Source organism: Marmota flaviventris, chromosome 19, assembly GCF_047511675.1.
Source record: "Marmota flaviventris isolate mMarFla1 chromosome 19, mMarFla1.hap1, whole genome shotgun sequence".
In the NCBI taxonomy this organism is placed as follows: domain Eukaryota; kingdom Metazoa; phylum Chordata; class Mammalia; order Rodentia; family Sciuridae; genus Marmota; species Marmota flaviventris.
The window spans coordinates 8,028,394-8,040,039 of record NC_092516.1 but is presented as its reverse complement, the minus strand read 5'-3'; the positions used below and the strand labels follow the sequence as shown (position 1 = coordinate 8,040,039).

At 55.4% G+C, this 11,646-nt stretch overlaps 1 protein-coding gene across 1 annotated transcript; it reads right to left on the bottom strand.

Moving 5' to 3' along the window:
* Positions 1 to 3,656: 3,656 nt before the first annotated feature.
* On the bottom strand, positions 3,657 to 5,451 carry LOC114096902 (tryptase beta-2-like). Its single transcript, XM_027940594.2, has 6 exons — positions 5,362 to 5,451; positions 5,122 to 5,182; positions 4,787 to 4,958; positions 4,400 to 4,665; positions 4,094 to 4,257; positions 3,657 to 4,026 (listed from the first exon to the last, which is right to left on the bottom strand). Exons 1-6 carry the CDS (start codon positions 5,404 to 5,406, stop codon positions 3,862 to 3,864), a joined length of 873 nt encoding a protein of 290 aa, XP_027796395.1. The 5' UTR covers positions 5,407 to 5,451; the 3' UTR covers positions 3,657 to 3,861.
* Positions 5,452 to 11,646: the final 6,195 nt, after the last annotated feature.

Genomic DNA, 11,646 nt, shown 5'->3' with positions numbered 1-11,646 from the left:
GCCTCCAACACAGATCAGATGGGCAAAGCCCCCCAGCTGCACAGACCACGCAGGGCTTCCTGTCTGGCTGGGGCCTGATGACTGAGCTGACTACAAGCCCCGGGCCCAGCCTGGGACTTTCCCATCCCCTCCCCAGCCCCATGCACAGGCGGGGGTTGGAGGGCCCCACCAAGAACCCCAGGGCAGAACCCCTCTTAGGAGTGGGGAAACCGAGGCAGGGTGGCAGTCGTCTGAAGGTGCAGCAGGCTGTGGCTGTGCGAGGCCCAGGCCCAGCCCCCCTCATGCCAGCACCTGGTCCTGGCTGAGGCTCAGGGTGCATGGTAAGGGTCTGAGCTGGGATGGTGAGGCAAGGAGTGTGTTGGGTGGGGCCCAGCCTCCCTCAGATGGACCACCCCTGGGAGGTGGCCGCTGGGACAGGGAGTGGGACCTGCCTGGTCAGCACAGCACAGGGAAGAAGGGTGGGGTCCAGGTGTGCCCAGCCCAGGCTGCCTACCCAGCGCACAGCAGCCTCACATTGCCCAGTGACGGTGGGGTGCAGGGTCTTCAGGGAGCCAGATCCGCTGAGACCTGACCCCCAGGAGGGGACTTCAGGAACCTCACCTTTCCCAGCTCAATATTTGGGGACCCCGTTCCCCTTCACACTGCTGCCTGCAGAGTCCTTTACACCCTGGATCCCAGGCCTGACACCCCAAATCATCCCGTTGGTCCCCTTGGCACCCCTGTGACAGGTGCTGCTTCCTCTCTTCTGACAGAGGAGTTCAGGGAGGGGAAAGCCTGGCCTTGGCCATGCCCCACCTCGAAGGGTCAGCTGCCCAAGAAGGCGGGGCATTGGGCTGCATCTGTCTGCAGTGAGCTGACCATCTGGACATTGTCCCTGGGGAGGAGCACTGGATGGTAAAGACAGGGGCTGGGCCCCAACCCCTTGGCCTGGCCCTGAGATTGGCAGCCCTGATAGGGCCAACGCCCACTTTTATCTGTCAACTGTGGCTGGGCTGAGCTGGGCTGAGCTGGGATCCAGGGCCAGATAAGAGGAAGGCCACCCTGACCTCTCTTCTCTGGGTCTGTCCCCACCCCCATTGGTCATCTTTCCTGGGGAACCTTGGTCCCTTGCCCCCACTGTGCACAACCTACAACCTTGCTGAAGGATGTCTGAAACACTCAAAGGAGGTCAACCCCGACCTGTGGTGACCCCAAGAGAGATGGGCCCTGGGGGTGGAAGTGGAGAGGAAAATACCTCCAGGTTTATCTTTTGTTTTTGTGATAGGCAGACATCAAGTTTGTCATTGAAAATTAAAACCAAAAGGAACACTAAAGAGGGTTAGTACTTCCTTCCTCATGATTCTCATACCTAAAGAGACTGAGGGGCTACCAGAGCAGGGTCAGAAGCAGGAGGGTCCAGATGAGGAACTGGCAGGCCATTCAGATCCCCCCAAAAGATCATTTCCAGAGATTCTGCAGATTAAACCAACACCTTTGTATTTGATGACTGCAAGGAGAGAGAAGCAAATGTTTCTTTAGAAAATATCTTCTCTGCCAAGGGTAGTGGTGCACACCTACAATCCCAGAGCCTTGGGAGGCTGAGGCAAGAGGAATGCAAGATCAAGGCCAGCCTCAGCAACTTTGTGAGACCCTAACTCAAAATAAAAATAAAAATAAAAATATCTTGAGAAGTACCTTGGAAGTAGGGCACCCCAGGTTCAATCGCCAGTACCACCACCTACCCCAAAAGTTTCTTCTTGCCCAAAAGTTCTCAGAATCATCCTAAAGGAGGGTACTGTCTTCTTTACAAGCATGAGCATGTCTAAATACACCATGCACACAGGGCCTGGGAGCAACCACAGCACTCTCCAAGGACTCAACTGACATGTCTATCCTGAAACCTTGATGTGGACAGTGGGTCAGAAGCCAGAGCCCCTCCCCAGCAAAGGAAAGGGTCAGTGCCAAACAGAGGGTTCCCAGGAGGCAAACCTGGGCCCCATCTGTCCACGAGCTCCCTTATGTGCACTATTTGTGGGAGGAAGGGGCCAGCTCATGGTCTGCACACGACATACTGTGTGCCTGGAGAGAAGGCAGGGTTGGACGTCTGGGGAACCCTGCAGCCTGGCCAGGAGCCAGGAAGAATCAACCTGAGCTTATGAAGCCTAATCCCAGGAGACTGGATGAAATGCACCCCAGCCTGACAGCAGCGCAGAACAGGAGACCCACAGGGAAGAGCACAAGTCCAGGGTGAAGGCAGAGCCCTCAGGGATCCAGCCCAAACCTAGAGGGGGACAATGGAGCTCACAGCCCCACCAGGACCCAGGTGTGGAACAGGGCCCCTTGCAAGAAAGCACTGCCCTCTTTCATAATCATAAAAACACAATAAACCTCGAAGGAGGGTTTCTGCCACTGCGTGTACAGAAGGCGGAAGGATGAGGAAGCACAGGTGGGTTGCTATGCCCATGAACGTCTGCAGCCCCAACAGGAGGAGAAGGCACCCTGAGCCCAGCCACTGCCCTCGCCAAACCTGCCAGATGCTGGGCACCTTGCATGTCTGGACAGCTCAGCCTCCCAGTCCTGAGGGCCTGGAGTTGGAAACCCCAAAGCCCATCTGCAGCAGCTGGACACACAGGGTCCTGCACGACAGGGAGAAGGAATGACCCCTGCTGCACTCAGCTGTCACAGGGGCAGCACTCAGGGAGGGGCAAGCCCTGGAGGTGCTCCAAGCAGACCAGAGAACACTGGAGCTACTCAGAGGCACCTGGCAGGGGGTTAGGATGTGGATAGGTGGGTGGGGCTGTGCTAAGAGCCATAGCCAAGTAGTAATGATGCATGGCATTTTTGGTTGAAAGGTGAAGCCAGCAAGCCATTGAGATGATATGATTATGTTAAGACCTGCATTCAAATGGATATTAGACCCCTGCTGTCCACCTCGCCTGCTACTGGACTCCTGGAGAGTTCCCATAGGTTGGGGAAGTGCGGTAGGAGGGAATTCCGGAGGAGGGATTTCCTGTTGGTGTGTGTGTCCTGGAGAACACCCCTTGCATGTGTGGGTCGGCATATTACCCGGGAGCATACAGGGCATTGGCGGAAGTTTCAAAAATAAAGTTTGTTCCTGTTTGAGTGTCTCGTGATTTTGTGCCCAGCCAGACTGCGGCAGGGCTGGGCTCTGCAGCTGCCCATGCTCTCTCCACCTGGCCACGGGTGCTCTCTGTCCTCTACCTTGCTCCCTTCAGCTGCCCACGTTGTTCTACCTCCCACACCACACAGAAACAAACCTGTGAGCAGGGCACTGTGGCGCACACCTGTAATTGAGGCTGAGGCAGGAGGATTGCAAGTTCAAAGCCAGCCTTAGCAAAAGTGAGGCCCTAAGCAACTCAGTGAGACCCTGTCTCTAAAGAAAATGCAAAATAGGGCTAGGGATGTGGGTCAGTGTGCCCCTGAGTTCAATCCCTGCTACCCATCCCCTGGAAAAAAGAATAAAAAAGAAACAAGTTTGTGTGGAAGAGCAGCCGGCCTAGGGACAGGCATTGGTGAGGAGGCCCGACTCATGACCGCAGACCAAGTCTCGGGGCCAGGGACCCCATAGCTACAGCCGCTGCACCCAGTCGCTACCTGGACACCTTTCTTCCCTAGAGATGCCCTTAGCCAAAAAAAAAAAACAGTGACCACCATGATGCTTTCTCTGAACTTTAATGAGACACAGCAGCCAGGAGGATTAGCACCTGCCACCTACAGGCTGGGAGGCAGGTGGAGGGGTCCACAGGGCAGGAGTAGGGGGATTGGGAAGGTGGGGTGATGCCACCTGGGAAGGAAACAGTGTGCTGAGGCAGGAGAGGACTGATGATGCCCTGATCTGGGTGGCAACCCTGCCAACCTGGCTCAGGGGACCTTGGGGACATAGCGGTGGATCCAGTCCAAGTAGTGGGTAAGACGGGTGTAGATGCCTGGCCGGTTGGCATGAGCACAGCCCTCACCCCAGCTGACCACGCCCGCCTGCAGCCAGGCACCCTTCACCTTGCAGACCAGGGGCCCTCCAGAGTCACCCTGGGGAGAACAAGAGTCAGTGCCGGGGGCAAGGTCCACGTGGGGGGTGTGAGGGACAAGGGCCCACCTGGCAGGAGTCGTGCCCTTTGTTCCCAGCACACAGCATGTCATCACGGACAATGTGAACGCTGTCCCCTGTGTAGAGCCCTGTGTGGTACTGCGCGTCACAAAGGTGGTTTTCCACAATCGGGACTTTCACCTGCTTCAGGGGAAACGGTGGTGGGAGGGACTCTGGGGTGAAAGAAGAGGGAGCAGCCTCAGGAGAAGGTTGATCAGCGCCCTTCCCTGTTCCCCAAAGGTAACCCCCAGGGCTGGGGCCATGGTGTGGTCTCGAGCCTCCCTGCCCAAGCCCTCAGCTGTCCCAGCTACCCACCGCCATCATGCACATTCCCCCAGCCTGTCACCCAGCACGGTGTCCCCGAGGGGAAGGTCTCCGAGGCAGGGGGCAGGGAGATGGGGTGAACATGGCTGGAGATGTTCACAGGATCCTCGAGCTCCAGCAGGGCAATGTCCGCCCCGTCCTGGGCAGTATAGTAGTTGGGGTGAGGGATGATCCTGCTGATGGGCAGCAGCTGGTCTCGGTAGTAAAGGTGCTGTTGGCGAAGCTGTACCCGGTAGAACTCTGGGCTTCTGATTTCTCTGGGAAAGGAGTGTCCTGCTCAGGAGGACGAAGTGGCCCCAACATCAGAGCCTCCAGAGCATCTGGTGCCACAGGGTGAACCAGGCCCTCACCCCACCCCGCAGTCCCATGGAGACTCACGGTCCCACGCAGTGAGCAGCGGTCAGCACCCACTGTGGGTGGATGAGGGAGCCTCCACACACATGCATCCAGTATCTGATGTTGAGTCTCAGGCTCACTTGCCAGGGCCACTTGCTCTCAGGGGCCTCCCGTCCTCCCACGATGCCCACTCGCTCCAGAGGTGGGCCTGGGGCTGGGGCAGGGAGCACCCTCAGCACCGGGGTCAGCCCCACCCTGGATCAGCCCTCCCCTGCCTGGGACAATGCTGGGCTTCTCAGAGTCCACCTGCCCCAGCCTGTGCAGCAGGGAGTAGGGGGCAGGGGGCAGGGAAAGGGCAGGCCTAGGGCAGGACTCACCAGGGGCCCCATGGACCATGCTGGACAGAAATGGCAGTGCCAGCACCAGCAGATTCAGCATCTGGAAGGAGTGAGGAGGGGGCAGCGTGAACCCAGACGGATCAGGGTGGCAGAGTGTGCAGCAAAATGGAGCCAGGGCCCATGTGGATGAGAGCACTGGTCCAGACTAGGGGTCTGAGGTCTCAGGGATCCAAAGATGGGGCACACAGATGTCAGGGGCTCTGAGTGGGGGACACTCACCCTGGCCAGTCCCTGTTCTCCTCCACCCAGCCTGCTCCCCTCCATTTATCCTTCCAAATCAGGCTAGGGTCAGAGGGCCCTCCACCTCCAATCCAGATGTGGAGGAAGTAGATGACTCAGACCCAGGGCCACCCATGTGACACATGCCCCCACACCAAGATGTCTATCTGATGTCCACAGGCCTTAACGTTGGGATGCACAGGCAACCACAAAACCACCCCCAGGGTGGTATGCTGGCTTCTCAGGCTCTGCCCCAGAGGGAGTGTAGGGATGAGAGGGCTCCAGTCTGCTCAGGGTCTGCCAGGTTCCCTGTGTATGGGGGCTCCCAGATGGGCCCTGCCATGGGCTGTGTACTTCCCAGGGGTCCATCTCTCAGCTGCTGGATCTCTAGCACCAGAATGGCAACACCTCTCAGCTGGGCTCTTGTCCCCTCCTGCCCAGGCTCAGAGGACTCCCTAGGAGGCCTCAGGAACAGTGGCATTCAGGGACCATTGCTGTCCTACCAAAAAAGCTTCCTCAAGTTGAATGCAGGGCATAAGTCCATGTCTGTGGGCCACCCTCAAAGGACCAGTGCTCGGGATGGCACTCTCACCCCACCCAAGTTCTCACTCACCCCACCCAAGTTCTCTGATCCCATGGGTGTGGCACAGCCCTGGGAGACTCAACTTGAGGGAGGGTCACATCAACAGCACCATGAGTCTGGGTCAGGAAGGGGCCCTGCTGCTCCCCATCAAACTGTAATGAGGGTACTTCATTATCTCTGCCATCTGCACTTTATCTGCACATCGGATGGCACATGGTCAGAGCAGGATAGCAGAAGAGGCCTGCAGCCAGCATTCCTCCCCCAAACCTCTCCTGCACCCCCCGCCAGGTCCAGGGATGATCACTGTCCTGCCTGTCCACATGCCCCTTCTCCTGACACACTGCTGCTCATGGGGTCCCAGGTGGGCTACCTCCTCACCTAGGACTCCGGGACCCCCGCCCTTTGTCTGCCTCACTGCTACTTCTGGGCCCTCAGCAGAGGGCAGTGCAGCCCCTGCCCCCACCCTGCCCTCTGGACACCCCAAGGACAGCATGGGACCAGCAGGGGCTTGTCCTGCTCAGCGATCTGGCTTCTACTCATTCTCTAACAAACTCCCAAGCCCTGTCAAGGGCTGGCAAGATGGAACCACAGGAGGCCACAGGGGAGAGAGTGTGAACAGGGGTGGCTGGACACACAGAGGGCAGGGGCTTTGGGCACTACTGAGTCAGGGGCTCTGTACTCTTGTCCTCCAAGGGATTCTCCAGTTGGCTCAGGCCTGAGAGGTAGACCAGTCAATAGCTGTGAGGGTGCGGTCCCTGATTGGGTGTCACTGAGCCAATCAGGGGCTAGAGGTGATGGAGCCTCTGGTCTACTTGCTGGGATGAGTGAGCAGGGTGGGTGACCAGTGTCTGCTGCCCCGGCCCTAAGCATCGACCTCCGCTGGAGGACAGCCACTGGTCTTAGGGTCACTGGAAGTGAGGCCCTCCCAGAGAGGGACTCAGTCACTCTCCCCCACACCTGCGAACCTCGCTGGGATGCAGGCCAGATCCACCACCGTTCCCTGGGAGGGAGCTCATCCTCCTCACCTCTCCTTTGCGGGAGGCTGTTCTACTGGAGGTGGGATTGTTGACAGAACTAACTGGTAGTGCAGATGCAAAGGTTCAAGATGGGTAGAAAGCCAGGTGCGGGGAGGGGGACAGGACAGCAGGACAAGTAGGGGTGAGAAACCCACACTGCCTTGGGACATGCAGTCGGGACAGACCCAGGCTGCAGAATATGTGAGGCAGAAAGCCAGAGGAGAGAAAGGGGATGGATACGGGGGTGTCTGAGGAGCAAATGGCCAGAACTTTACATATTTGATGAAACTATAAACAAACAGATCTAACACTCTCAATGAACACCAAATAGAATACAATTAAAGAAAAACAGGCTGAGGCACATCACATAGGGCTGGAAATCAATGAAGGTTTTCAGAAACTGGCAGTCAGCAGACGGTAGGAAGCCATCGTCAAAGGACTACTAGAAGGAAATGAACTGTTGGCTTGCTGAAAGACCAGTACCAGCACCTCCTGTCACCAAATTGTCGAAAGAAGTTCTACAGGAGAAAGAACACAAGAGGTGACAATCTAGATTAACACCAGGGAAAGTCCTGGAAGTGGAAATATCTGTAAAGGTGAAAGACATATTTCTTTGTCAAAAACTTAGTGATGGGTGCATGGGAGGCTGAGGCAGGAGGATCGCAAGTTCAAAGCCAGCCTCAGCAAAACCAAGGTGCTAAGCAACTCAGTGAGGCCCTGTCTCTAAAGAAAATACAAAATAGGGCTGGGGATGGGGCTCAGTGGTTGAGTGACCCTGAGTTCAATCCCTGGTACCCCCACCCCAAAAAATACCTAGTTCATGAGGGGCTAGGTGTGTAGCTCAGTGATAAAGCACTTGCCTAGCATGTGCAAGGCCCTGGGTTTGATCCCCAGCAACTCTCCCCCCCCCCAAAAAAAATAAAGATAATTGACAACCCAAAATAACAACAAAAACAGGACAATGTGCTGTCTTTATGCCTAGAATTTAATTTTTTTAAAAAAATCTGATAGAAACTATATTGACTTTCAAGTTTTGATTGATTGATTGTGGTACTGTGGATTGATCCAGAGCCTCACTCTTACTAGGGCTTCCAAGATCATTTTCCAGTTAGTAGTGGATAATATTCAGAACTACAGCGTTTTGAACCTGGTGTGGTGGCAAGCCTATAATCCTAGCAGCTTGGGAGGCTGAGGCTGGGCGATCGTGAGTTCAAAGCCAGCCTCAGCAACTCAGCTAAACCCTGTCTCTAAATTAAAAAAAAAAAAAAAAAGGCTGAGGATGTGGCTCAATGGTTAAGCGCCCCTGGATTCAACCCCCGGTACCAAAAATAAAAAAATTAAAAAGTACACGGTCTGGGGCTGGGGCTCAGGGGTAGGGCGCTCGCCTAGCATAGGTGAGGCACTGGGTTTGATCCTTAGCACCACATAATAATAAAATAAAGATATTGTGCCTACCTAAAACTAAAAAATAAATATTAAAAAAATAAATTTAAAAGTACAGCATTTTGTATTTCGTTATGCTCCATAGCCTTGCCAAGTTCTACTTCGCCAGCGTCTGTGGGACCCTTAGGATTTTATGTGCGCCAATCATGGGGTTCACAGTTTGTGGTTTTCTTCCGCAAAGCCAAGCAATGTTCGGAGCGACGCAGTTCTTCCTGTCTCCACCAGAGGGAGAGCCCGGCGGTCAACGCTGGGCACGCGCTGGGCGCAGATGCGCAGGTGCACCTTTAGGCTCTGCTGCCACGACCAGGTTATGCCACTGACCGAGGTCTTTTGGCCTCGGCAGTGCTGGGGGCCTTCCAGGACTGCTAAAGGCCGTGAGGGGGTGGATGAGACTGAACAGAAAGCACCTGGGTCGGTGTACCCTCCTCCCCGGACCTTGGCAGATAACTGCACCTTCTCAGCCTTTGTTTCCCTCCAGGAAGAAGGCATTATTGCGCAGGGACTGAACTGCTGACAGAGCCCGTACAGGCCTAGGATGTGGCCCTTGCCCTCTCTCTGCTCTGCAGGGAGGAGGATTGGCGGGGGAGGGAGGGGGTCATGCAAATCGGGATCAGGGCTTAGTAGTGTGGGAACTTCAAGCCAGGTTCTGTGCAGCCAGCACTTGGCCACCAGGATGCAGGAGGCCAGCAGCAGCAGCAGGAAGACCAGCAGGAAGAGCCCAGCCAGGATAAGGGGCCAGGGGAGCCCTAGAATTCCCAGCCCCAAGGCCCCCAATTCTGGGGTGAGGATCCAGTTCACATGGGTATGTGGCTGTGGCCCCAGGCTGGTAAGGATGGACGCAGCCTCGCCCCAGCTGACCACGCCAGCCTGCAACCAGGTCCCATCCACCTGGCAGGTCAGCGGGCCTCCAGTCATCCTGGAGGGCAGAGCAGGGTGAGGGCCAGTGTTGTTAGTGGGGAGTCTTGCTGTACTCCAGGCCCCAAGCCCTCCACTGTGCCCTAGGCCCACCTGGCAGGGTATGCCAGCCCCCAGCACACAGCATGTGTGGCCTGAAGGTGCTGCCATCCATGCTGGGGTAAGCCTGTGTCCACCATGGAGGCCTCTGCCTCCTACAGGCTTTTTGGGGGCCACAGAGGCTCTGGGGAGGGGCAGGTTCAGGGGAAGCTGGCCACCTCTGTAGTGGCAGAGTGGGGGAGGGGATCACACCCTTCAAATCCTGCTTCCTGGTGGCCCAGTCACACACTGGCTCTGGGTCAGACATGTGATGTGAGATGACCGACTATAAGGCTGCAGTGATTACAGAGTTGGTGTTGGGTTCGGGACCTACACATCAATGCAGCCAGCAGTCAAGAGAGACCAGCACACACCACCAACTACGTTCCACAGAAGAAAAGGATATCTTTCAACAGACATGACCACATCTACATTTCTGCACAGGGGACAGAGTCTCAACCACTGGTTCCTCACACCATAATTCACAGTGGATCAGAGACCTAAAGTAACAAGCAAAGTCACACAGCACAAAAGAGAACCTCCCCTGCCTTAAGCGCAGAAGGAACTCAAAGCAGGACCTAAGAAAAGGCTTGATAGATCGGGCCACACCCAACTTGAAAACTAGGAAAACCAGAGGCCATCTGCAGCCCAGGAGCAAGGTACCTCAATAGTCCTGTGGAGGACAAAGGACTTGCACCCTTTGTCCTGGGGCCTACAGCCACATTCCTAGGTGAACTGGATCCTCACCCCAGGAAGCAGGGCATGAAAGGAAGAGGAAAGCAGAACTCTACAGCTCTGTGACGGGCAGCAGATCCTGCAGAGGAACAGTGAGGGGCACACGGAGCCACCAGAAAGGCATGAAGATACCCTTCTACAGGGAGCTGCAGGGGAAGTCACCGAGGGGTCCTGCCATATACCACCAAAATGGCTAGAGCTGTAACAAAGGGGAAGCCCTGCCTGCTTTTTCTCCTAGCCCCTTTCCTCAGACTCAGTCCTGAGCCTCAGGTCGGGCAGTGCAGGGGAGCCACAGGGCCCAGAGTGAGGTCAGAGTCTGAGCAGGAGAGCCCTGGGGGAGGCGGGACTGCTGCTCATGGGGGAAGAATTAGGTGGGGGGCTGCCCAGGATGGAGAGGGGGCAGACCTGATGAGCCATGGGATAGGACCACGGCCTCAGGCACAGGTGACAGAGAGCTTATGGCTTCCTGTGCAGACACGGTGAGGAGGGAGTGTGGGAATGCACATGTGCACACCTGCATGACCCCATACATGTCCCCTGAGAAGGCTGAGAGCAGAGACACTCCAAAAGCAATGAGAAATCCCCAACCCCTAGATTTTGGTTTCTAAATACAATCTACCACTGAAAGGAACTGGGTTTCCTGCAGAAATGTCCAGATCAGAGGAAGTAAAAAAGGAGCGAAAGTCATCTTGTACAAGGAAATACTCCAAGAGAAATTGAGACCTGTGAAAAAGACCTAGAAGCTGTGCATGGTGATGCACGCTGCTAACCTAGCTTCTCAGGAGGCTGAAGCAGAAGGGTCACAAGTTCAAGACTGGACTCAGCTACTTAGTGATGCCCTATCCCAAAACCTAAAAGATTTTAAAAGAGTTGGGGATATACCTCAGAGGTAGAGCACCCCATGCTCAATGTCTAGCAGTGAATAAAAAATAAAAAAAGAAAAAAGACATGGAAGCCAATTTGTATGAGCCCCCAGAATCCCCAGATCTGACTGGCATACCACATTATAATTGGGAAAAAGAAACAAATTAAGATTTGAATAAGATAGGATGTCTCATGAGTCTGTGTGGTCATAAATAAATTAATTAAAATTCTGATGAGAAATCAGCTACTTACATAGTCTTAAATCTCCCCATGAAGTATGTATTAGTTACTAAGGGGAAAACAGTAAGGGACCTGGCAGTCCCCCCTTATCCAGCAGTGAAAGTGGACAGCAGGCTGGACACCCTCAACAAGACGCAGCACTCAGTCCTACCTGTGATATTCTTGCCAAAAGCATAGAACTTCAGTCTACTCATGAGAAAGCATCAGATGGCCCAGCGTGAGGGTGCCCTGCAAGGTGCTGGCCTGAACTTCTTAGAAGCCAGGGCTCAGGAGAGTCCAGGAGACAAAGGGCCATCTCTGTCAGCCGAGGAGCCACCTGATGTGCCCTGGGTTTTAGCAGGTCCTCTGCTCCTGCTGCCCTGGGGCAGTGGGTAGACTTCCAGTGACAGGAGCCACCAGGATGCCTGTGAC